This window comes from Mesoplodon mirus, assembly GCF_964341445.2.
Source record: "Mesoplodon mirus genome assembly, chromosome: 14".
Taxonomy (NCBI): Eukaryota; Metazoa; Chordata; class Mammalia; order Artiodactyla; family Ziphiidae; genus Mesoplodon; species Mesoplodon mirus.
The window spans coordinates 35,788,826-35,813,379 of record NC_138990.1 but is presented as its reverse complement, the minus strand read 5'-3'; the positions used below and the strand labels follow the sequence as shown (position 1 = coordinate 35,813,379).

General features: G+C 38.7%; 1 protein-coding gene across 2 annotated transcripts in view; it reads left to right on the top strand.

Moving 5' to 3' along the window:
* NBAS (NBAS subunit of NRZ tethering complex) overlaps positions 1–24,554 on the top strand; it is a 340,305-nt gene that overhangs the window by 35,541 nt on the left and 280,210 nt on the right. The window contains exons 10-11 of one of the 2 annotated variants that reach the window (XM_082642208.1): positions 7,044–7,182; positions 13,656–13,727. In XM_082642208.1, coding sequence (XP_082498334.1) covers positions 7,044–7,182; positions 13,656–13,727 — 211 coding nt within the window. The remainder of the gene's footprint in view (positions 1–7,043; positions 7,183–13,655; positions 13,728–24,554) is intronic. The other variant, XM_082642209.1, reaches the window with a different exon arrangement.

The following is a 24,554-nucleotide window of genomic DNA, read 5'->3' as shown; positions in this document are numbered from 1 at the left end:
GGGTGCATTTTTTAGATATTGTCATATCATTCTCCAAAATGATTACTACAGTCTTACCAATAGTTTTATGAGAGTTACTGTGTCTCTAAGCATAGAGGGTGGCTGGCATAAATCTTTGTTGCTTTGATCTGCATTACTGGCTTTGTGTTTCTCTTCTTGTGACTTGCTTATTCTTTGTCCGTTTTTCTTTTGGGCTGGTTGTGGGAGATCTTTATGGATTCTGTCTGCTAAAACATATACTCTGTTAGTTTTATGTTTTATAAGTAACTTTTCCTGGTGTGTGCCTTGTCTTTGCACTTTATGGAGAGGAATTTTAGATTTTAATATGGTCAAATTTGAAGGAGAACATCCTAATGACACTAGGGTAGGAAAGTTTTTGACAGGTCAGGATGCACAAAGCACAAGCCATCAAGGGAAAGGTAATCAGTGTGAATGGAGTTGGCTCTTTTTAGAACTCTGCTCTCCCATGTGAATTTTATATTGTCTAGTTCCATTACATCAGCTTGTTCAGTTCCATAAGAAGTTCTGTTGGGATTTTATTTGAAATTTCTTTCAATTTATAGAGTAAGAAGAATTGGCATCTTTAAGGTACTGAGAGTTTGTCAAAGAACATGGTGTATAACTCTGTGTCCTTCAGGAACATTTTGAAATTTTCTCCCTGATGTTTTCCTTTACGAGATTCTCGCCTTAGCGTTGTCTGCCGCCCTCTTTTTTTTTTTTTTTTTTGCGGTACGCGGGCCTCTCACTGTTGTGGCCTCTCCCGTTGCGGAGCACAGGCTCCGGACGCGCAGGCTCAGCGGCCATGGCTCACAGGCCCAGCCGCTCTGCGGCATGTGGGATCTTCCTGGACCGGGGCCTGAACCCGTGTCCCCTGCATTGGCAGGCGGACTCTCAACCACTGCGCCACCAGGGAAGCCCACTGCTGCCCTCTTTATCACTGTGACTCCCCACTCCTGTTACCAGGACCCTGTTCTTCTCCCTGACTCATCTTCTCATATCTTACTGCTGAAACCTAGCAAGGATGAGGACGGGCAGGGGGAAGAGGGGGGTCTGTAACATGTTTCTCTCTGTGCTACTTCAGGAGGAAGTTGGAGCTTTAAATTCACTCACTCACTCAGGAGACATTTATTGCATATATGGTGCTGGGCCTCGGACTTCCCTCATTTCCATTGACTGTTTTCAGTTTAGTTACATGGTGTTACTTCACTTTGGCTAGAGTTGCCCAGGAAGCCTGTTCTAACACTGTGATCATGATGAAGAAGGTTTACTAGGCCAGGCATCACTGCCAACCTGCTTTTGTTTTCCTAAATCACTTGTAGCTGAGCCCTGGTCAACACTGAGTCCTGTGAATCAATAAAGTAATGGACCAAATTAACATCTTGAATTGGGATTGATACCCCTTGGCACGTATAACTGAAGATAACCCTTCAGTAGATGTGGACTGGGTTATCTCCATATATGGCTCTTATCTTCGCAGCACTTAATTCTAGGCTCTCAGCTGTTCTTTCTTTTTATGTGCCCTTAATGAGCGAGTGAGCTTTCTGAATGCAGGGAGCAGACCTTGTTCATCTCTGTATACTCAGTGCCCTGCACATTGCCTGGCACAGAATAGCTGCTGGTTACCCGTTTTGTGAATCTGTTGATGAACGCATCTCAGTACCCGCTCCGTTTAAACACAAGTAAGCACACACATGTCTGTCTGCGCGGGTGAACACATGCACGGTCTTGGAGCTGGAGCATCAGTGTCCCAGAGCTGCCATAGCATCTGGTGGGAACAATCCACGATTAGCTCCATCATTCTGCCTTCCTTCCACCTACTCTTCAGTCTGGCATGAATGGAGGAAAGGCTGTTTGGAAGCAGTTATTGAATCTCTTTTATTTTTATTTATCTTTTAATACATCTTTATTGGAGGATAATTGCTTCACAATACTGTGTTAGTTTCTGTTGTACAACAAAGTGAATCAGCCATATGCATACGTATACCCCCATATCCCTCCCTCTTGAGTCTCTCTCCCACCCTCCCTATCCCATCCCTCTAGGTGGACACAAGGCAGTGAGCTGATCTCCCTGTGCTATGCGGCTGCTTCCCACTGTCTATCTATTTTACATTTGGTAGTGTATATATGTCCATGCTACTCTCACTTTGCCCCAGCTTCCCCCTCCCCACCCCGTGTCCTCAAGTCCATTCTCTATGTCTATGTCTTTATTCCTGACCTGCCACTAGGTTCATCAAGTACCAGTTTGTTTGTTTGTTTGTTTGTTTTTTATATTCCATATATATGTGTTAGTATACGGTATTTGTTTTTCTCTTTCTGACTTCACTCTGTATGACAGACTCTAGGTCCATCCATCTCACTACAAATAACTCAATTTCGTTTCTTTCTATGGCTGAGTAATATTCCATTGTATATAGGTGCCACATCTTCTTTATCCATTCATCTGTCGATGGACACTTAGGCTGCTTCCATGTCCTGGCTATTGTAAATAGAGCTGCAGTGAACATTGTGGCACATGTCTCTTTGAATTATGGTTTTCTTAGGGTATATGTCCAGTAGTGGGATTGCTGGGTCTCAAAAAACTAAAAATAGAATCTCTTTTATTTTTAATTTTTATTTTTTTTTGCGGTACGCGAGCCTCTCACTGTTGTGGCCTCTCCCGTTGCAGGGCACAGGCTCCGGACGCGCAGGCTCAGCGGCCATGGCTCACGGGCCCAGCCGCTCCGCGGCATGTGGGATCTTCCCGGACCGGGGCACGAACCCGTGTCCCCCGCATCGGCAGGCGGACTCTCAACCACTGCGCCACCAAGGAAGCCCGAATCTCTTTTATTTTTAATCAAGCTTATCTTGTTGTAACCAATTTGGTCTATTCACGGCCATGTTTATCAGAATTCATAGGGAGGAAGTGTCTTCTAGTATCAAGACCAGGAGATAAGAAGAAATCTGAAATCTCAGTTAGCTCTCCTTCCACAGTCAGGCAATGTAAAGCTTTATACGTATATTTTAAAATCTGAAAATTAAATACGACGTCTGTCCTCTCCATGACATAGTAGTGCAAACTAAATAGTAATGCTCAACCCCTTGAGGAAAGGGTTATACGGTTACTATAAAAAATATATATTCATTTATACATGGTCGATGTTGCACACTGAGTAGAGAAAAATTATTTCATTATCAGGACCTGCTGTATCCTGGCCCTTTAGACATTTGTTGGATTCTCAAATAGTGTTTTATTTTTATTATAACAATAGGCTACTGGTTTTTAAAGATATGTCTTTATGAGAATCACATGTTTTCCGTTTGAAAAAGTACTATGACTATATTCAGAAATGTAGATATTCAAAATTACCTGTTTTGTTTCTATTTATTCAGAGGAGTTTTTCCTAACAAACTGACTTTTGAAAAAAAAGTTCCTTATGGAAAATCTGAAGCACGTTCACAGAATATACTGACTCCCTTATGCCTGCCATTCAGTTTAACAGTCGACTGTGGCCAGCCTCATCTCATCTGTGGCCTCAGCCGAGCCTCCACCCTCCTGTGCCTAGAATATCATGAAGTAAATTCTGAACAGCGTAGTATTTCATCTGAATATTTCAGTGTGTATTTCTAAACAATAAGGACTCTAAAAAAACATAGGGCTTCCCTGGTGGCGCAGTGGTTGAGAGTCCGCCTGCCGATGCAGGGGACACGGGTTCGTGCCCCGGTCCGGGAGGATCCCATATGCCGCGGAGCGGCTGGGCCCGTGAGCCATGGCCGCTGAGCCTGTGTGTCCGGAGCCTGTGCTCCGCAACGGGAGAGGCCACAACAGTGAGAGGTCCGCGTACCACAAAAAAAAAAAAAAAAACATAAACATGAAACCATTGTCATATACAAAGATAATTAACAATAATTTGTCCATATCTTCAAATATCCAAACTGTGTTCTCTTTTAATTCATTGATCTGCTCTCCATTCTCTCCTCCGCTCTCACTCTTACAGAGAGAGAAAGAGAGAGAGAGAGAGAGAGAGAGAGAGAGAGAGAGAGAGAGTGTGTGTGTGTGTGTGTGTGTGTGTGTGTGTGTGTGTGTGTGTGTTCGGAAGAAGCCAGGTCATTTATTCTGTAGTTTTCTACTGTGTAGACTTTTAAGATTTCCCATTGTTTATTTTTATTTATTTATTTTTAACATCTTCATTGGAGTATAATTGCTTTACAATGTTGTGTTAGTTTCTGCCGTATAATAATAATGTGAATCAGCCATATGCATACATATATCCCCATATCCCCTCCCTCTTGGCGTCTCCCTCCCACCCTCCTTATCCCACCTCTCTAGGTCGTCACAGAGCACTGAGCTGATCTCCCTGTGCTATGCAGCTGTTTCCCACTAGCTATCTATTTTATATTTAGATTTCCCATTGTTTAGATTGCATCTTTGAAGTGTTGTTTGAAGTATTTTTCTTTTTTCAACTGTATTTTTTTCAAATTGGTAGTTAGAGCCAGAGGAATGATATGATTTTATCTGCATTCGGTCTACTTATTTTTTTTGAAATTGTTTTGGTGTAAAAATCATTTGAGCAGAATGGTTGCTATAGGCAAGTAATACTCGTACTCCTACCTTGACTTTGGACCAAAATCTCTTTTGCCCTGGTGAACAGGGTTAATTATGTGTTAGCTCTGAGGACTGGAGGAGGGTAGAAATAGCCCAGCGGGTTGCTTCAAGCATCTTCTCAAAGTTTGTTGCTTATGATTTGCTGTGATGGAAACTTGTTAGACTATATATATAAAAGCAGTAGGAAAAAGGCTTTGATTGAAGGCTCAAGTTGTGTTTGCGAATGAAGCACATTTACATTACTTTATGAATGTTGAGACTTTGAGTTGGGCTAAGCTCTATGGCTAAACCTAAAAGGGTTTTATGCAGTTTTGAAAGTTTTATATCTGAGAGTATATGTAGAGATGAGATTTTAAAAAATTATTATTGTTGTTTTTTTTACTGTTGTTAGCTTAGTTCAGAATAAGAACTAACATGGTGTTGTAGGTCACTTGTGCTTCAAAAACAGACTGACAGAAAAAGAGATCATTATGCTGTATACCTTAAGCTTATACAGTGCTGTATGTCAGTTATATCTCATTAAGAGTGAAGAAAAAAAAGAAAGGAAGGTGGTCAAATGAGAAGAGGGCAGTTGGTGGAATTAGAGACTGACAGGCTGTCTGAGTTCCGGGGCTGGGAAATAACAAGATGTGTGTTAGTTTTCTGTGGTTGCTCTAACAGATTACCACAAATTTAGGGGCTTAAAATAAATTTATGTTACATTTCTGGAGGTGAGAAGTCTGAAATGGGTCTCACTGAACTAAGATCAGGGTGTCAGCAGGGCTGTGTCCTTGCTGGAGGCTCAGGGGGACAATCTGTCTTCTTACCTTTGCCAGCTTCTAGAGCAGCCCAGCTTCCTTGGCCCCTTCTATCCTCAAAACCAGCAGTGACTGGGCAAATCTTTTTCTCACATCACATCACTGTGACACTGACTCTCCTGCTTCCCTCTTGTGCTTTTAAGGACTTTTGTGGTTATTTTGGTCACCTGGAAAATCCAGGATAATCTCCCTGTTTTAAGGTCATTTGCTTAGCAACCTTAAATCCACGTGATGCAACATGTTCACAGGTTCTAGAGATTAAGACATGGACATCTCTGGGGGCCATTATTCTGCTTGCTCCACAAGGTAAGCAGAATTAACAGAGGACAGGTGTTGCTTTCTGCACTAACATGTAGAGCTCTGTCTGACTGCCCTTGTGCATACCCTTCTACTGATGGTCTCAGCAGGCTATATTGAGTAACTCATGGTGTTACCTCATGAGGTACTTAGAATTATAGAAAATTTAAGAGTTATCATTGGTTAACATAACCATAAAACCAAGTCAGTCTTTTGATATGCCAACTCTGAGGAGTCTTAGGAAGTGTCATTTCCTTCCGCCTTTTGATTTCTATGCAGAAACTAAAATTTTTGAAGTTTTGTTTTATCTATGAGCAGGGTCAAGAAAAAGATAAGCATTAATTTGTTGTGTGAGGAAGTGCATCCCTTTTTTTGACACAGTGGGGGCCTGGTGATGGTAGATATCAGGTACATTTTGATGTAAAGGGAGCCTGATGTTGTTTTCTGTTATTTGGGATAGTGGTAGATTGTGTAGGGGGGAGCGTTGTGTGGACATGACCAGAGACACCTGTTCTTTTTCTTAAGCAGCAGGGAGTGTCCTGCCTGTAGGGAGGGCCTTTTTAAAAAATTGAGACATTCAGAAGGATGTGGCTTCTCTCTTCTGTGACTCCATTGCCTTATTGTTATTGGAGACAGCAAGTGTTTTCCTTTACTATATCAGAAGTTTTACTTTCAAACATTTTTCTTTTTTCTATAGGTGATTATGATATCTTATACGTTCCCTGCCAGATTTACTAAACATGACTTAACTTTAAAAATCATGACTGTTGGGTTCCATTATTAATCAGCTTAGTTTGTATAGTGGTCACATGGTCTTTTAACTTTTAGTACTTGTTAGACTGCTTGTTATGTTGGTAACTGGCCTCTAATTGCAATGAAGTATAACAAACAGAAAAGTGAACCGGTCACGATATACAGTCGTATTTCAGTATAGTTATCAGTGTCCCATCCACAGCAATCCCAGCTGTCATTTCTTTCTAGCATCTGTCATTGTGCCCTCATTGCTTCCGATGCACTGCCGTAACTAGTACCCTGTGTCTATGTGAGGTGACATATCTGTTTATTAAAGTTCATTGGTGTTGATATAGGTCCTTAGATATTCAGTGGCCAACCCGAAAGCATTTTTTTTCTCATTCTAAGTTCTCATCTGAGTTTCAGATATTTGAATGTGTAAATGAAGGTGAAATTCTAGTTGAAAACCCATCTGGTTTTCTATTGGTTGTTTCCTCTAAAATATTTACCTTCTAGGATTAGTATATACTAATTTTATTTCAGTTTTCCTTGTGAAGGTTTCTGCTCTCTTTGTTTTGATGTTGTCTTGTTCCTATTTGTAATTTATCAATTCTTTTTATCTTTCTCTTTTTTAGACTTTTACTGGTCGGTGGATGTGAAACTGCTGAAGTGGGCCTACCAAAAGCTGCTAGCTGTGGACTCTCTGCCTGGAGAGTTCTTTCAGGATCACCTTATTATAAGCCAGTTACTCATGGTGGAGACAGGGTCACTGCAGTAAGTCTTCCTTGTGGTATTTCACTTTGCTAATAGGTCTTAGATAAGCCCTTTGTAAGATACAGAGAAGGAAACAATTTGCCTTAAATGAGGAAAGTAACCTAATGCAAGTAAAATTTTAGGACTTCTTTCAAATATCAAATTTATCTAAAGCATGTTTTATTTAACTTGGGTCTCATTTTTAGTAACAATATTTGCAGATATCAGAAAAACAACCTAAGCGTAATCCCATTACTTGCGTTTGCTTCTTTAGACGTGAACATGTATTAAGTCCCTTTTGATGTGCCAGCAGCTGTTCTGAGTGCTGTTACGTGTAGTAGCTCGTTTAATTCTCAGTAACCCTTTGAGGTAGGTATTGTTAGTAGCTCCAGTCTGTTGATGAGGAAAGTGAGATTTAGCTGGGTCACCCCACTAGCGAGTGGCAGAATGGGGGTACAGACGCTGGCATGAGTTCCCCTGTTCAAGTTCTTAACTGCCTGCCTTCTTCCATTTTGTTCCAGATTGATCAGTACTGTTCGTCCAACCATTCATTTATCCATTCTTTAATTGAGTTTCTCTTTTCTGTCCGTCACTCCTTTATGCTGTAATAGTCAGTATAGGCTAGGCTCTGTTGTGATAATAAAAACAGCCACATAAACAAACAAATGAAAAATCCTGACATTTCTGTGGGTTACCCCATGAAAGTGTGTTCCTTATTTATGGCAAAGCCTGCTGTTGATATCATGACTACCCTAAACAGCTTGTTCCAAGTGATGACTAAAGGATATGTGGAGGCTGGTGACCTCCTGAGGGCCCACTGTCTCAGTTTATGGCCTTAGGAGGGGGAGGAGAGGACTAAAAGGTGGGACTTTTTAACCGTCTTACACCAGAACTGGCATCACTTCTGCTCGCAGTTCATTTACTGAAACTCATCATGTGGCCCCTCCTCCCTTCAAGGGGCCTGGGAAGTAGCTTTCTGTGTGTCCAGAAAGGCAAGAAAAACTAGATATTAGTGAATATTAATTGTTTCTACCATATTGGCCCCTCTGTGATAATATATATCTTGGCTTTTTTTATATAAACTGTATGATCATAATTACGTACCCTGTGCTTAGCCTGATATCTGGTGGGCACTCAGATACAGTATTTTTCTAATGAGGGAAGAAACCAAGAAATTAAGGTGAAACATGGTGTAAGTGAATGTGCTATGCTAGTTATTCCTGTGAATGTATTTGTTCCATTATTTCTGCCTCCAAATATACTGATTTCAAAATAATCCTGTAAAGCAATGGTTAAACGTTTTCATGTTGAAGAACTAGTGAAGAAGTACTTTTGAAAAGAAATCTTTAGCAATCATAGTAAGCTTCCGTTAATTATTTGCTTTAGTTTTTAGCATATGCTGAAATATGTGATTGTGAATTTAACCCAACAAAGTAGTAGGTTTTTTTTTTTTTTTTTTTTAAATTAGGTCAACTTACTGGTTCAATATGGCACCAGACCTTAAAACAGTTTATATTCGTACGTCGGTTTATACAGTACTGTGTCGTGTGCTCTTTCTTCCATTCACGGTCCCTCTACTCACTCTAGCACCCATTTATTCTCTCTGCAGGATCCTGCAAGGAGTCCAGTTTGAGTGTTATTAGCCACATTTCACAGATGAGGAGCCTAAGGCCCTGGGAGATCCTAACAACTAAAAATAGGGCAGCAGGGGTGGAACCGGATTTTGTATCTCCTGTTTAGCACTCTCCTCACTCCCCATGTGAAATTACATACATCTCATTGGCATTGTCAAATTTATGCTGTGATGATTATCCCATAATTTATTTTTTTAAAAAGAGTGAGTTAGCAGTTGGACATGTTATTTCGTATTTGTTATAATTTAGTCATGTTCCTCTCTCCGCTTTCACACCCAGCTTGTCATTTTATATGTGAGATGCATCAGGGCAGATCCTGAAAAGAGTTTGAACAATGTTATCTCTTGACTCTGTCTGAGTGTGATGTCTGCAGCTTAACTCTGTCTGAGTGTGATGTCTGCAGCTTATTTTTTTATTTTTTAATTTTATTTTTGGCTGCGCCACGTGGCTTGCGGCATCTTAGTTCCCCAACCAGTGATTGAACCCACGCCCTCAGCAGTGAAAGCACCGAGTACTAACCCCTGGACCGCCAGGGAAGTCCCTGTAGCTTATTTTTAAATGGTTCAGTCAAAAAACAATTTTTAAAAAAGTATACATACACACAGATAAAGCAAATGTGGCTAAATGTTAATAATTGGTGAACTCAGGTAAAAGGTATACTGGTATTGTATAATCATTTCAACTTTTCAGTAGCTAGGAAATTTGCCAAAATTAAAGGTTGAGGGAAAAAAAGAGAAATGGTAAGTATGGAGGATATAAGGCGAGAGAAAGTAGGCAAACTGTGAAGGGCCATTTCAATATGGTGTAATCAAGTATATTTGTGACAGAGTCTGGGACAGGGAAAGGCACGGAGGACTGTCACGTACTATGAAACCTTTTTCCACCGTGGCTTCTTTAAATTCTCTGTGTTTTCACTTTGCTCCTTACTGAAGTATTGGAATCTGCTCTGCTAGGTATGGTCCTTCCCTCTCTGGCCTGAAGCTTCAATATTGGAGTCTCTTAAAAGAAAATTGCTTGTGCAGTGACAAAATAAGTGGGGGGAAGTACTGAATTGCAAATTGAGTGCTTCACCGTATGATAAACTTCTTGAAATGCTGCAAGTGTACTTTAATTATGTTAGTGCCTTTTTAATGTGTCTTGCAGCTAAACTCACAATCATTCTGTGTAGCCTTCCCCTACCTCAAAGTAATTTGAAACTGTAAGATTAGTTCCTCTTGTCAGGTGGCAGATATTGTTTGCATCGAACCTCTTATTGTTTGTTTAAGGCTGCTATTGTTTTTGGGTGGATATCGACCGAAAAATGCTGCTGACACATATATTCTCATCTCTCACAAGGCTGCTGGGTTGTAAAAGAGGCTATGCAAAATTCCATATATGCCTTGAGCAAAGTTTCCAAATTAATGTCCGTGTCATCTAGAGGAGATAGTTTTATTTATTCATTTGTTCAACATCAAATCACCGATGCAGGTATCAGAACATACAGATAGCAGCCCTCAAGGGGTTTACTGTACTGAAGGTACAGCTGTGCCCACAAATAAGGGCAAGAAGCTATAGCATATACCAGGGGAGAGTTCAGTCACTGGGGGGAAGGAAGGAGCCCGGCTCAGGAGTCAGAAGGTTGGGATTGGAATTCTAGCTCAGCACTTACCACTGGTGTCTTAAGGCTCTTGCCAGGATCAAATGAGGTAATATATGTGAAGGCCGTTGATAAACAATAAAATGTTCTACAGTGTTAATTATTATCTATTTGTATTATTAAGGTGGAAATTTTGGAAAAAATGTATAAAAAATGAACAAAACTGACTTTTTTGTTATTGATGCTGCTTCCTTTTCAGTATAGAATGTTGTTCTGGAAAGAACACAGGGTTTTTGAAATCCTGTTTCCCTGAGAAAACAGAAGTAATCAGAATATTTTCATAAGATCCTACCATCTGCCTACATATGCGCCTAATTTCCGTACCTTTTCTTTTATTATTACAGATGAGCTGTACTTGCACCAGCCAAGGCCAGCTCCTCCGTTTGTCCACTGGATCTCACACTTGCTAATTGAAGGATGTTTATCCAAATCATGAATCTTGCTGCCCATTAGGTTTATCAGCAAACAACATGCATTTATTTTTCCCATTGTAAAAACTCTTTAGTTTTAGGGGACTTAGAACCTACTAAATCCTGCTACCAGCCCATTTGTTCCTTTCCTTCAGCATGTTCAAGAGTCATCTTACTTGATCCATTTCCAACTTTTCTTTTCTCTCTTGAATTCACTTGAATGGGGCTTTATCTCCATGATTTCACTGAAACTGTCTTACTGATGTTATCAGTGCCCTCCAGTATTTTACCAGTTTATCAGTTTATTGGTATTCTTTAATTCCTATTAATTGCCTATACAACAATCAGTTAGTTGGTTTTATTTTCCCCTTCTCCTTTTTCCTCCCTTTTCTAGTTGCATTATTTCTGTTTTGTCAAAACACACAATATTTATACGATAATTTCAACCCTCATCATCATGTTTCTTTAGTCATAGATGTTCATTTATGTATTTTAAAATGTTCACTGTCCCTTTGTTTGAAGTTTTCCCAGTCACCTCTTGGTTGGATGAAATTATTCTCTAATAGATGTTTTGAGAAGGGCTCATAGATGAAGAGTCCTTAAGTTCTTGTGTGTCAGAATTGTTTTTCATAGCCTGGACATTTGAAGGAAAACTTATCTGGATGTAAAATCTTTGGTTTACCCGTTCTTTCATTGAACTTTACAAAAACACAGCAGTATTGTTGCTTTGCTTTTATGTGGAATTTGAAAAGTTGATGCAAGTCAACTTATCTTCTCTTTGTATGTTACTTGGCCATTTTGTTTGGAGGCCTTGAGGAGTTCCTTTATCTTTGAAATCTAGTATCCTTCCTGGAATATTTCTCGGAGTTGATTTCTCTGGGTTAATTTTCCCAGGTACCTGTTCACTTTTTCCATATATAGATTCAGGTCTTTTTTCATTTCTGGAAAGTTTTCTTAGACTGTAATTTTTGGCAGTGGTTTTAGATTGACCTTAGTCCCCTTTGCTAGCTTGTCGCTTCTGTCCTCCTGGACCCTGCAGTGTCTTTTCAGTCTGCTTTTGCTCACCACAAGCCTGTGTCGGCCTGGGTCAGCGTGGGTGGGAGCGTGGGGATGGCAAGAGCAGTGGAGATGACACACTGGAGTTTGGTGGTTTTTCTCTTTCTACTTACAATGATTTTTTTTTTTTTTTTTGCGGTACGCGGGCCTCTCACTGCTGTGGCCTCTCCCACTGTGGAGCACAGGCTCCGGACGCGCAGGCTCAGCGGCCATGGCTCACGGGCCCAGCCGCTCCGCGGCACGTGGAATCCTCCTGGAACCGGGGCACCAACCCGTGTCCCCTGCATCGGCAGGCGGACTCTCAACCACTGTGCCACCAGGGAAGCCCTGCTTACAATGATTTTGAAGTTTGAGTTATCCTTGATCTTCAGGTTAAGTGAGGGTGTGGTGGTTTTCACGCAGATTTATTTTTCTCTTCTTGTATTTTCTTGTTTTTGGAGGAAATGTGGAGCTAGGCCGTCAGTAATATCTTCAGCTGCTCAGCAGTTCTGGTAGGAACGTTTTTAACCTCAGCTTAAGAATACCGCCCCTGCCCTTTGCCTTTTTCTTTTAAATTAAGGTAAAGTTCATATAACATAAAATGGACCCTTAAGTATTTTAAAGTGTACAGTTCCGTGGCAGTTAGTTCATTCACTGTGTTGTGCAACTGTCACCACTATCTAGGTCCAAGACATTTTCGTCACCCCAAAGGGAAACACCAAACCCATTAAACAGTCACTCCCTTTTGTTCCCTCACCTCAGCTCCTGGCAATCACTGGTCTGCTTTCTGTGTCTATGGATTTACCTGTTTTGAAATTTTCATGTGAATGGAATCATACAATATGAGACTTCTGTGTCTGGCTTCTCTCTTTTAGCAACACATTTTTGAGGTTCATCCAAATGTTAGCGTGCATCAGTACTTCATTGCTTTTTATGACCGAATAATATTTCATTGTATGGATATACTGCCTTTTGTTTATCCATTCGTTAGTCAGTGGACATTTGAGTTGTTTCTATTTTTTGGCTATTATGAATAATGTTGCGATGAACATTTGTGTGTACAGGTATTTGTTTGAACACCTGTTTTCAGTTCTTTTGGGTATATACTTAGGATGGAATTTCTGGGTCATATGGTAATTCCGTTTAACTTTTGAAGAACCACCAGACTGTTTTCCACAGTGGTTGTACCGTTTTATGTTCCTGCCAGCAATGTACCAGTGTTCCAAATTCTCTACAACTTCAACAATGCTTATTTTCCATTTCTAAAAAATTATACACGGCTCCCTCTTGCTTTAAGTATATTTCTTAAATCTAGAGACAAAAATAGTCTTGTTTTATTATTTCAAATACTTGTTTCTCAGTGATTTTTTTCTGGTGTTTTTCAAGTATGGGATCAATTTCTTCATGAATGAAATTTCTGTTGGGAGTATTGACCTTCTCCATAGTGATGCTAGGATAAAATGGTAACCTGGGCCCGCCTCATTTGAGAAGAGCCACTCATTAGATTCTAATTTGCATAGATTGTACTAGACTTGTTACGTATGTATTTAAAAATACATTTGATTATGGGTACATTTTGTAAGATTTGTCACTTGTTGGATTTTTTTTCCCAAACAAAAACAAAATCTCACCAAGATTTCTGATACTTATTTGTGATTTTCTTAACCATTTCTTAGAATACTAGATATGCTGTAGTTTTCATTTCATGATGAAAGGCCTTTAAACAATGAGGAAGCCTTCCATTGATCTTTTTTTTTATGATGTGTGTCTATTTTGTAGGTACCAAAGACCCTGGGATTATTAAGGATGTTAAGTGGTGGCAAGTTTTACAGTCGCCAGGGGCAAGATCAGGTAATGCAAAGTGGCTTAACCTTACAAAACACTTTCGCCAGGGTCCCCTTAAGGACGGAGTTGAATGAATCTTGAATATTATAGATTTTCATCTGAATTTGCTCTTAATTATACATTACAGGGGTGTATGCATTAATAAGAATTCATGGAGCTGTTCACTGAAGATTTGTGCATTTTACTGTCTATATCATTCTTATCTCAGTAAAGAAAATTAGAAAAAAAAAATTAAAGAATGACTCTAGTTCTCTTGGATCTGGGGATATAGCCCAAAGAAGTCTCCTGGAATCATTGTATATCTTTGAAGTTTCTTATTTTATCTTGTGAATTTTTGTATCCTTGTCCATAACATATCCCTTACGTTTGTTGGTTTTAAAATAAAAAAAGATTCCTTCCTAAATCTGAGATTATTGATGTTTCAGGAGGATGAGCCACATTGATCCTGGGCTTCACTGTTTTGTTCTTCCATAGGAGGACCATGGATCCATCTCAGAGATGCTTGGCAGTTTCATCCTGAATATACCGATAACGCTTTGGTGCTCTCTCTGAGGGAGATGCTTATAGTCATCCCCTCTACATGGCTCTCACAAGAGTCTTGACGTACATGGGGCTTCAGATCATACTCCTTCCTGTTTTGGGGGGAATCAAACAATTTAATTTTCGTTCCTTCAAGTTCTTAACTAAGGGAAATTGTAAGAAATATGGAAATTGTAAGAAATATAACATGTATTCTCTTGCTGCATTTGTATTTAATATATTTAAAATTTTGAGTTCTAGTTATTTCTCTGCCCTTGACTTCAACTAATTCATGTCTTCTGGGTTGGTGTGGCATTCTGTCTGTAGAATTGAGCAATAACACGACTCTTTATGTCTGGAAAGTCACTTTCATTTTTAATCCCTTGTATGTTTACAGTTTTCCAGTTAGCATTCTCTTTTGTCATTTCAAGCAGTTTGTCTTCATTTTGCAGGTGAAGAACCATAAGCAAGACTAAATGCCTTGGTCTCTGCCATGTACTTTGTTCTTTCTAATTTACTGTGTTGCCTCTGTTGTCTTTCTGTTACCATAATAATGCATGAGAGCTTTACTTTGGCTCCTTTCCCATTCTCTTTAATTCCATCTAAATAATAACTATCTTTAACAAATTTTAAAGGGTTCATTTTTTAATTCTTTTGATGATAATTAAGTACTTATGTGGAGTTTCAGCATTTATTTATTCTTTTAGTCAGTCAGCAAGCACACACTTTGAGCCAGCCGTGGTGTTAGAGCTATGAATAAATAGATGAATAAAATGCAGTGCGCTTCCTCAAGGAGCCCTCAGTGTAGTGCGGGAGTCAGATGTAGAAGCAGCTGTAGAACAGGACAATGTGACACGTTTCATAACCTGTCCTGTAATACAGTATGAAGCGCCGTTGAGGTGCAGGGAGGGACCATTGAACTCTGGAGGTGATACTTGATTTGGAAGTAAGAGTTCCTCAGGCGGATAGGGGAAGGCTGGTTGTTTCCAGGCCGGACGCAGCATGTGCAAAGTCCCGGAAGTGTCGGAGAACACTGCAGAATGCTCCACTTTGCTGTGGGGTAGGATCCATGGTCTCTTAACTGTTTGTGTTCCGTAGTTATTTTATTGGGACCAACATAATTGTATTGTGTTTAGAACAAGTATTATTTGGGGATTGATATATTGGTACATGACTTTCCTTTGTACCATATCCTTTACATATTAAATGCTGTGTTTATTAGTTGATTTGGTATATTAATAGGCAAATGTAACTCTGTTCAAACAGTATAAAATGTTCATCTTCTTTTTACTCTTTCTTACCCCCTGGGAACTCCAGATTCATGTTACCTTGCCTCCTGCTATTGGTTATTCTTTTGTGTGGAACTCAGCTCTTTCTTGTTTTTATTGGTATCCTCTATGATTGAACAGAAGGAGGGAGAAGGTAGCAACTAATTTCCTTACGTTTTGATCTTTCTTTGTGGCACCTGGTACTGGAATCCTTAACTGTTTGGACTTTTTAAAAAGACCTTATGAAAGTAGTACTCTAAAATCAGGGCCTTTCAGTAAATATCTGAATGTTATAGGAGTATCCTGTTTGTACTCAGTGGTTCCTAGCCCAGAAATAATTATGGGGCATAGATTTTTAGCACCATCATTTTAGACCTGACAGGTCTCATAGAGATTATCTAATAATTCCTTATCATTGTGAATACTTTCTAGCTTATAAGTCCTTTCGCATGATCTCAGAGGAAGCTTGCATTAATGGCATTATGATGCCTATTTTATTGATGAAGAAATTAAAGCCTCAGGAGAAATGGCTTTCCCAAACTCACCTACCTAGATAGTGTCAGAGATGGGTTTGGTCTTGAGTTGGCTCTTGATCTAGTGCTTTTTTTCACTACCTTTTGTTGGCTTTTGTCTAAACTCTTAGTTGGACAATTGAAGAAGCAGAAGCCAAGATATGTTGTACTTAAAAGTAGCTCAAGTTAAAAATTACCTATTATCTCAGAAAGAGTGATCTTTTTTACTACTCAAGTTTGGCAGCAATTCTGTTTCTCTTTTAAAATGTGTTATCTCTTAACTACTGCTATTTTTTTAAAGAGGAAGTGCTTTCCTATATAGTAACCACATGGTTAATACTTAGTTCATTTTATTCTGTTCACTTGTCAGACTATAGAGTAGCAACACTGATTGGATAGTATTAGAGGGAATATATATAAAATAGCTAAGGCAGTGATTGCTACCTTGCAGGCACATGATAAATGATAGTGGTGGCTGCTGTTCTGATCTGTTAATTTCTTTATATCCATAATCATAGAGCCAATAATTAGTAGTCTGTGGGTCCTTTTTTTTTTTTTTGGCAGTACGCGGCCTCTCACTGTTGTGGCCTCTCCCGTTGCAGAGCACAGGCTCTGGACGCGCAGGCTCAGCGGCCATGGCTCACAGGCCCAGCCGCTCCGCAGCATGTGGGATCTTCCCGGACCGGGGCACGAACCCGCGTCCCCTGCATCGGCAGGCAGACTCTCAACCACTGCGCCACCAGGGAAGCCCTGTGGGTCCTTTTTAATTGTGGTTTAGTATACCCCAAATTTACATGATTCAAAATAATCAACTGCTGGTTGTCTGGCATATATTATCTTTTGAAGAGTATATGAATAGTCAAAATTATTTGTTTTCTTTTGAGCTTCTTTTGTCACCAGAAAGTTTAAATTTATTTTTATTTATTTTTTAAATTTTATTGAAGTATAGTTGATTTACAATCTTGTGTTAATTTCTGCTGTAGAGCAAAGTGACTCAATTATACGTATATTTTTTTTCTTTTTCATATTCTTTGCCATTATGCTTTATCACAGGATATTGAATATAGTTATACAGTAGGACCTTGTTGTTTCTCCATCCTATGTGTAATAGTTTGCTTCTGCTAATCCCGAATTCCCCATCCTTCCTTCCTCCAGAAAGTTTAAATTTAAATCTTTCCTTTATGCTTTGGGCTTTGAGGTCTTACGAAGTTCTTTCACATGCTGATATTGTAAAGATGTTCTATGTTTTCTTTTAAAAGTTTCATGGTTTTGCTTTTCACCTGTAAGTTTTCAATCCACCTTGAATTTCTTTTTGTTGGATATAGTAGGAATCTAATTTATAATATGCTCTGTGTGGCTGGTACCATTAATTCAGTGCTGTATTCTTTCCCAACTAATTTATATAATGCCATAATTTATATACTGCCACCATAATTTATATAATGTCTGTCAGGACAGACATTTACAGAGGGTACATTGTAGCTCTGTTTCTCTGCTCTCTTTTCTGTTTCATTGGTGTACATGTCTATTCTCATGGCAATATATCACAGTTTTAATAAACTAAAGTTTTATAATTAAAAAATAATTTTTTTGAGAAGGGTATTAGCTTGGAAACTTTTTTTTTCTCCAAAGGCTTTTTTATTTCCTTCATACTTTTGCAGTGTTCCCTCCCTCAGGTTGTTAACCAGGCTTTTGAGGATGACTTTCTTTTGATTTGAAAATAGATTTCTGTTTATTCTTTGGGGTCAGACTTCTAAACTTTAGTGGGTTAGAACACCTACTGAATACCTTGAGGGCAGGGGTTTATGTTTGTTTTTTTCACTGCAGGTTCCCCAGAGTATAAAACAGTGCCTGGCATGTGCTATGTATTATTGAATATGTAATATTTAGAAAATAATTGTTGAGTGTTGGAAGAGCAGTACTTACAAATTCACCTTTGATTGAGCTGAGTTTTTTTTTCCTTTAAGCGTATGTAGTAATTTAGAACATTTTGAACGTGTGTACTAGAATTCAGTACTTTGATTTTACTATAGCTTGTACATTTGGAAGGTATAATGAAATTGGAAATCACTCATTTTTAATTTTCCTATATAGATGATAGGCAGTTGAAGAAAGTGAGGCAATTTAAACTAATCTCAGTACGAAGGTCTGATATTTAACATTTAAAAAAATCTCTCTTTTAGAAAGGACAGTTGAAAAGTTTTCTTGCAGTGTTTGAGGGAAGACACATTTCCTACTCCAAATATTGCTCCACTAGGAGAAGGCTTTAATTAGTGTTTTTAATTAACACAAGATCAAATGGACATTTGAGCTAGTGGTTTAGTGTAAATGAGAAGTAGAAGTTAAAATAATGTTCACATTATTAATTTCAGTAGTATTTTGTTAGTATTACGTTGCTACACAAAAGACTCAATGAAGTAAGGGAAGATATCTTTGGAAAAGTTTTAGGAAGGGATTTGAGATGAGGAGGTAAATAGGAGAATTGACAGTGAAGTTAATTAAAAGGGCCATAAATGAATGACTAATGTAAGAAGACAGTTTACTGTGCAAAGTCCCCTTCCTATGCCCCATGCTGTCTACCCAGGGATGCTAACTTACCAAGTAATTATTTAGCTAGACTACCTTTTAATGAAGTTAAAACCTCATGGCGTAAACGGAAGCAGGTGGTAAGTGATAGTCACTGTTTTCTTTTTCTTTTCCTCACCTTTATTGAGATATAATTTACAAATGAAATTGTAAGATAGTTAAGTTGATGATTTGATATAAGTACCTATACACTGTGAAAGGATTTTCCCCCATTGAGTTAATACATGCATCACCTCACATATTTACTTTTTGTGTCTGTGTATATGTGTGAGAATATTTAAATCCTTTCTTAACAAATTTCAATTATACAATACAATGTTATCACCTATAGTTACCAGTGTTATACATTAGATCCTCAGACTTTATTCAGCATATAACTGAAAGTTTGTACCCTTTCAGCAACCTCTCCCTGTTCTTCCAACCCCCAGCCCCTAGTAGGCAAACACTGTTCTACTCACTGTTTTTATGATTTTGACTTTTTTTTTAAGATTCTATGTATAAGTGATATCATGTAGTATTTGTCTTTTTTTTTATTAGTTTCTGCTTTATAACAAAGTGAATCAGTCATACATATACATCTGTTCCCACATCCCTTCCCTCATGCATCTCCCTCCCTCCCACCCTCCCCATCCCACCCCTCCAGGCGGTCACAAAGCACCGAGCTGATCTCCCTGTGCTATGCGGCTGCTTCCCACTATCTATCTACCTTACGTTTGGTAGTGTATATATGTTCGTGCCTCTCTTTCGCTTTGTCACAGCTTAGCCTTCCCCCTCCCCATATCCTCAAGTCCATTCTCAAGTAGGTCTGTGTCTTTATTCCCGATTTACCCCTAGGTTCTTCATGACATTTTTTTTTTTTAAATTCCGTATATATGTGTTAGCATACGGTATTTGTCTTTCTCTTTCTGACTTACTTCACTCTGTATGACAGACTCTAGGTCTATCCACCTCATTACAAATAGCTCAGTTTCGTTTCTTTTTATGGCTGAGTAATATTCCATTGTATATATGTGCCACTTCTTCTTTATCCATTCATCCGATGATGGACACTTAGGTTGTTTCCAGCTCCGGGCTATTGTGAATAGAGCTGCAATGAACATTTTGGTACATGTCTCTTTTTGAATTATGGTTTTCTCAGGGTATATGCCTAGTAGTGGGATTGCTGGGTCATATGGTAGTTCTATTTTTAGTTTTTTAAGGAACCTCCATACTGTTCTCCATAGTGGCTGTACCAATTCACATTCCCACCAGCAGTGCAAGAGTGTTCCCTTTTCTCCACACCCTCTCCAGCATTTATTGTTTCTAGATTTCTTGATGATGGCCATTCTGACTGGTGTGAGATGATATCTCATTGTAGTTTTGATTTGCATTTCTCTAATGATTAATGATGTTGAGCATTCTTTCATGTGTTCGTTGGCAGTCTGTATATCTTCTTTGGAGAAATGTCTATTTAAGTCTTCTGCCCATTTTTGGATTGGGTTGTTTGTTTTTTTGCTATTGAGCTGCATGAGCTGTTTATAAATTTTGGAGATTAATCCTTTGTCAGTTGCTTCATTTGCAAATATTTTCTCCCATTCTGAGGGTTGTCTTTTGGTCTTGTTTATGGTTTCCTTTGCTGTGCAAAAGCTTTGAAGTTTCATTAGGTCCCATTTGTTTATCTTTGTTTTTATTTCCATTTCTCTAGGAGGTGGGTCCAAAAGGATCTTGCTGTGATTTATGTCATAGAGTGTTCTACCTATGTTTTCCTCTAAGAGTTTGATAGTTTCTGGCCTTACATTTAAGTCTTTAATCCATTTTGAGCTTATTTTTGTGTATGGTGTTAGGGAATGATCTAATCTCAAACTTTTACATGTCCCTGTCCAGTTTTCCCAGCACCACTTATTGAAGAGGCTGTCCTTTCTCCACTGTACATTCCTGCCTCCTTTATCAAAGATAAGTTGGCCATATGTGTGTGGGTTTATCTCTGGGCTTTCTATCCTGATCCACTGATCTATCTTTCTGTTTTTATGCCAGTACCACACTGTCTTAATTACTGTAGCTTTGTAGTATAGTCTGAAGTCAGGGAGCCTGATTCCTCCAGCTCTGTTTTTCGTTCTTAAGATTGCTTTGGCTATTCGGGGTCTTTTGTTTTTCCAAACAAATTTTGAAATTTTTTGTTCTAGTTCTGTGAAAAATGCCAGTGGTAGTTTGATAGGGATTGCATTGAATCTGTAGATTGCTTTGGGTAGTAGAGTCATTTTCACAATATTGATTCTTCCAATCCAGGAGCATGGTATATCTCTCCATCTATTTGTATCATCTTTAATTTCTTTCATCAGTGTCTTATAATTTTCTGCATACAGGTCTTTTGTCTCCTTAGGTAGGTTTATTCCTAGATATTTTATTCTTTTTTTGCAGTGGTAAATGGGAGTGTTTTCTTGATTTCATTTTCAGATTTTTCATCATTAGTGTACAGGAATGCCAGAGATTTCTGTACATTAATTTTGTATCCTGCTACTTTACCAAATTCATTGATTAGCTCTAGTAGTTTTTCGGTAGCATCTTTAGGATTCTCTATGTATAGAATCATGTCATCTGCAAACAGTGACAGCTTTACTTCTTCTTTTCCAATTTGGATTCCTTTTATTTCCTTTTCTTCTCTGATTGCTGTGGCTAAAACTTCCAAAACTATGTTGAATAAGAGTGGTGAGAGTGGGCAGCCTTGTCTTGTTCCTGATCTTAGTGGAAATGGTTTCAGTTTTTCACCATTGAGGACAATGTTGGCTGTGGGTTTGTCATATATGGCCTTTATTATGTTGAGGAAAGTTCCCTCTATGCCTACTTTCTGCAAGGTTTTTATCATAAATGGGTGTTGAATTTTGTCGAAAGCTTTCTCTGCATCTATTGAGATGATCATATGGTTTTTCTCCTTCAACTTGTTAATATGGTGTATCACATTGATTTGCGTATATTGAAGAATCCTTGCATTCCTGGAATAAACCCCACTTGATCATGGTGTATGATCCTTTTAACGTGCTGTCGGATTCTGTTTGCTAGTATTTTGTTGAGGATTTTTGCATCTATGTTCATCAGTGATATTGGCCTGTAGTTTTCTTTCTTTGTGACATCCTTGCCTGGTTTTGGTATCAAGGTGATGGTGGCCTCGTAGAATGAGTTTGGGAGTGTTCCTTCCTCTGATACTGTTTGGAAGAGTTTGAGAAGGATGGGTGTTAGCTCTTCTCTAAATGTTTGATAGAATTCGCCTGTGAAGCCATCTGGTCCTGGGCTTTTGTTTGATGGAAGATTTTTAATCACAGTTTCAATTTCAGTGCTTGTGATTGGTCTATTCATATTTTCTATTTCTTCCTGAGTCAGTCTTGGCAGGTTGTGCATTTCTAAGAATTTGTCCATTTCTTCCAGGTTGTCCATTTTATTGGCATAGAGTTGCTTATAGTAATCTCTCATGATCTTTTGTATTTCTGCAGTGTCAGTTGTTACTTCTCCTTTTTCATTTCTAATTCTATTGATTTGAGTCTTCTCCCTTCTTTTCTTGATGAGTCTGGCTAATGGTTTGTCAATTTTGTTTATCTTCTCAAAGAACCAGCTTTTAGTTTGGTTGATCTTTGCTATCGTTTCCTTCATTTCTTTTTCATTTATTTCTGATCTGATCTTTATGACTTCTTTCCTTCTGCTAACTTTGGGGGTTTTTTGTTCTTCTTTCTCTAATTGCTTTAGGTGCAGGGTCAGGTTGTTTACTCGAAATGTTTCCTGTTTCTTAAGGTGGGATTGTATTGCTATAAACTTCCCCCTTAGAACTGCTTTTGCTGCGTCCCATAGGTTTTGGGTCGTCATGTCTCCATTATCATTTGTTTCTAGGTATTTTTTAATTTCCTCTTTGATTTCTTCAGTGATCACTTCGTTATTGAGTAGTGTATTGTTTAGCCTCCATGTGTTTGTATTTTTTACAGATCTTTTCCTGTAATTGATGTCTAGTCTCATAGCATTGTGGTCGGAAAAGATACTTGATACAATTTCAATTTTCTTAAATTTACCAAGGCTTGATTTGTGACCCAAGATATGATCTATCCTGGAGAATGTTCCATGAGCACTTGAGAAAAATGTGTATTCTGTTGTTTTTGGATGGAATGTCCTATAAATATCAACTAAGTCCATCTTGTTTAATGTATCATTTAAAGCTTGTGTTTCCTTATTTATTTTCATTTTGGATGATCTGTCCATTGGTGAAAGTGGGGTGTTAAAGTCCCCTACTATGATTGTGTTACTGTCGATTTCCCCTTTTATGGCTGTTAGTATTTGCCTTATGTATTGAGGTGCTCCTATGTTGGGTGCATAAATATTTACAATTGTTATATCTTCTTCTTGGATCGATCCCTTTATCGTTATGTAGTGTCCTTCTTTGTCTCTTCTAATAGTCTTTATTTTAAAGTCTATTTTGTCTGATATGAGAATTGCTACTCCAGCTTTCTTTTGATTGCCATTTGCATGGAATATCTTTTTCCATCCCTTTATTTTCAATCTGTATGTGTCTCTAGGTCTGAAGTGGGTCTCTTGTAGACAGCATATATATGGGTCTTGTTTTTGTATCCATTCAGCCACTCTGTGTCTTTTGGTGGGAGCATTTAGTCCATTTACATTTAAGGTAATTATTGATATGTATGTTCCTATTCCCATTTCCTTAATTGCTTTGGGTTCGTTATTGTAGGTATATTCCTTCTGTTGTGTTTCTTGCCTAGAGAAGTTCCTTTAGCATTTGTTGTAAAGCTGGTTTGGTGGTGCTGAACTCTCTCAGCTTTTGCTTGTCTGTAAACGTTTTAATTTCTCCATCAAATCTGAATGAGATCCTTGCTGGGTAGAGTAATCTTGGTTGCAGGTTTGTCTCCTTCATCACTTTAATTATGTCCTGCCACTCCCTTCTGGCTTGTAGAGTTTCTGCTGAGAGATCAGCTGTTAACCTGATGGGGATTCCCTTGTGTGTTATTTGTTTTTTTTGCCTTGCTGCTTTTAATATGATTTCTTTGTGTTTAATTTTTGACAGTTTGATTAATATGTGTCTTGGTGTATTTCTCCTTGGATTTATTCTGTATGGGACTCTCTGTGCCTCCTGGACTTGATTGACTATTTCCTTTCCCATATTAGGGAAGTTTTCAACTATAATCTCTTCAAATATTTTCTCAGTCCCTTTCTTTTTCTCTTCTTCTTCTGGAACCCCTATAATTCGAATGTTGGTGCCTTTAATGTTGTCCCAGAGGTCTCTGAGACTGTCCTCTGTTCTTTTCATTCTTTTTTCTTTATTTTGCTCTGCATCAGTCATTTCCACTATTTTATCTTCCACCTCACTTATCCGTTCTTCTGCCTCAGTTATTCTGCTATTGATCCCATCTAGAGTATTTTTCATTTCATTTATTGTGTTTTTAATCGATGCTTGATTCATCTTTAGTTCTTCTAGGTCCTTGTTAACTGTTTCTTGCATTTTGTCTATTCTATTTCCAAGATTTTGGATCTTGGAAATAGAATCTTGGATCAGCTTTACTATCATTATTCTGAATTCTTTTTCAGGTAGACTGCCTATTACCTCTTCATTTGTTAGGTCTGGTAGGTTTTTATCTTGCTCCTTCACCTGCTGTGTGTTTTTCTGTCTTCTCATTTTGCTTATGTTACCGTGTTTGGGGTCTCCTTTTTTCAGGCTGCAGATTCGTAGTTCCCGTTGTTTTTGGTGTCTGTCCCCAGTGGCTAAGGTTGTTTCAGTAGGTTGTGTAGGCTTCCTGGTGGGGGGGACTAATGCCTGTGTTCTGGTGGTTGAGGCTCGATCTTGTCTTTCTGGTGGACAGGTCCACGTCTGGTGGTGTGTTTTGGGGTGCCTATGGCCTTATTATGTTTTTAGGTAGCCTCTCTGTTAATGGGTGGGGTTGTGTTCCTGCCTTGCTAGTTGCTTGGCATAGGGTGACCAG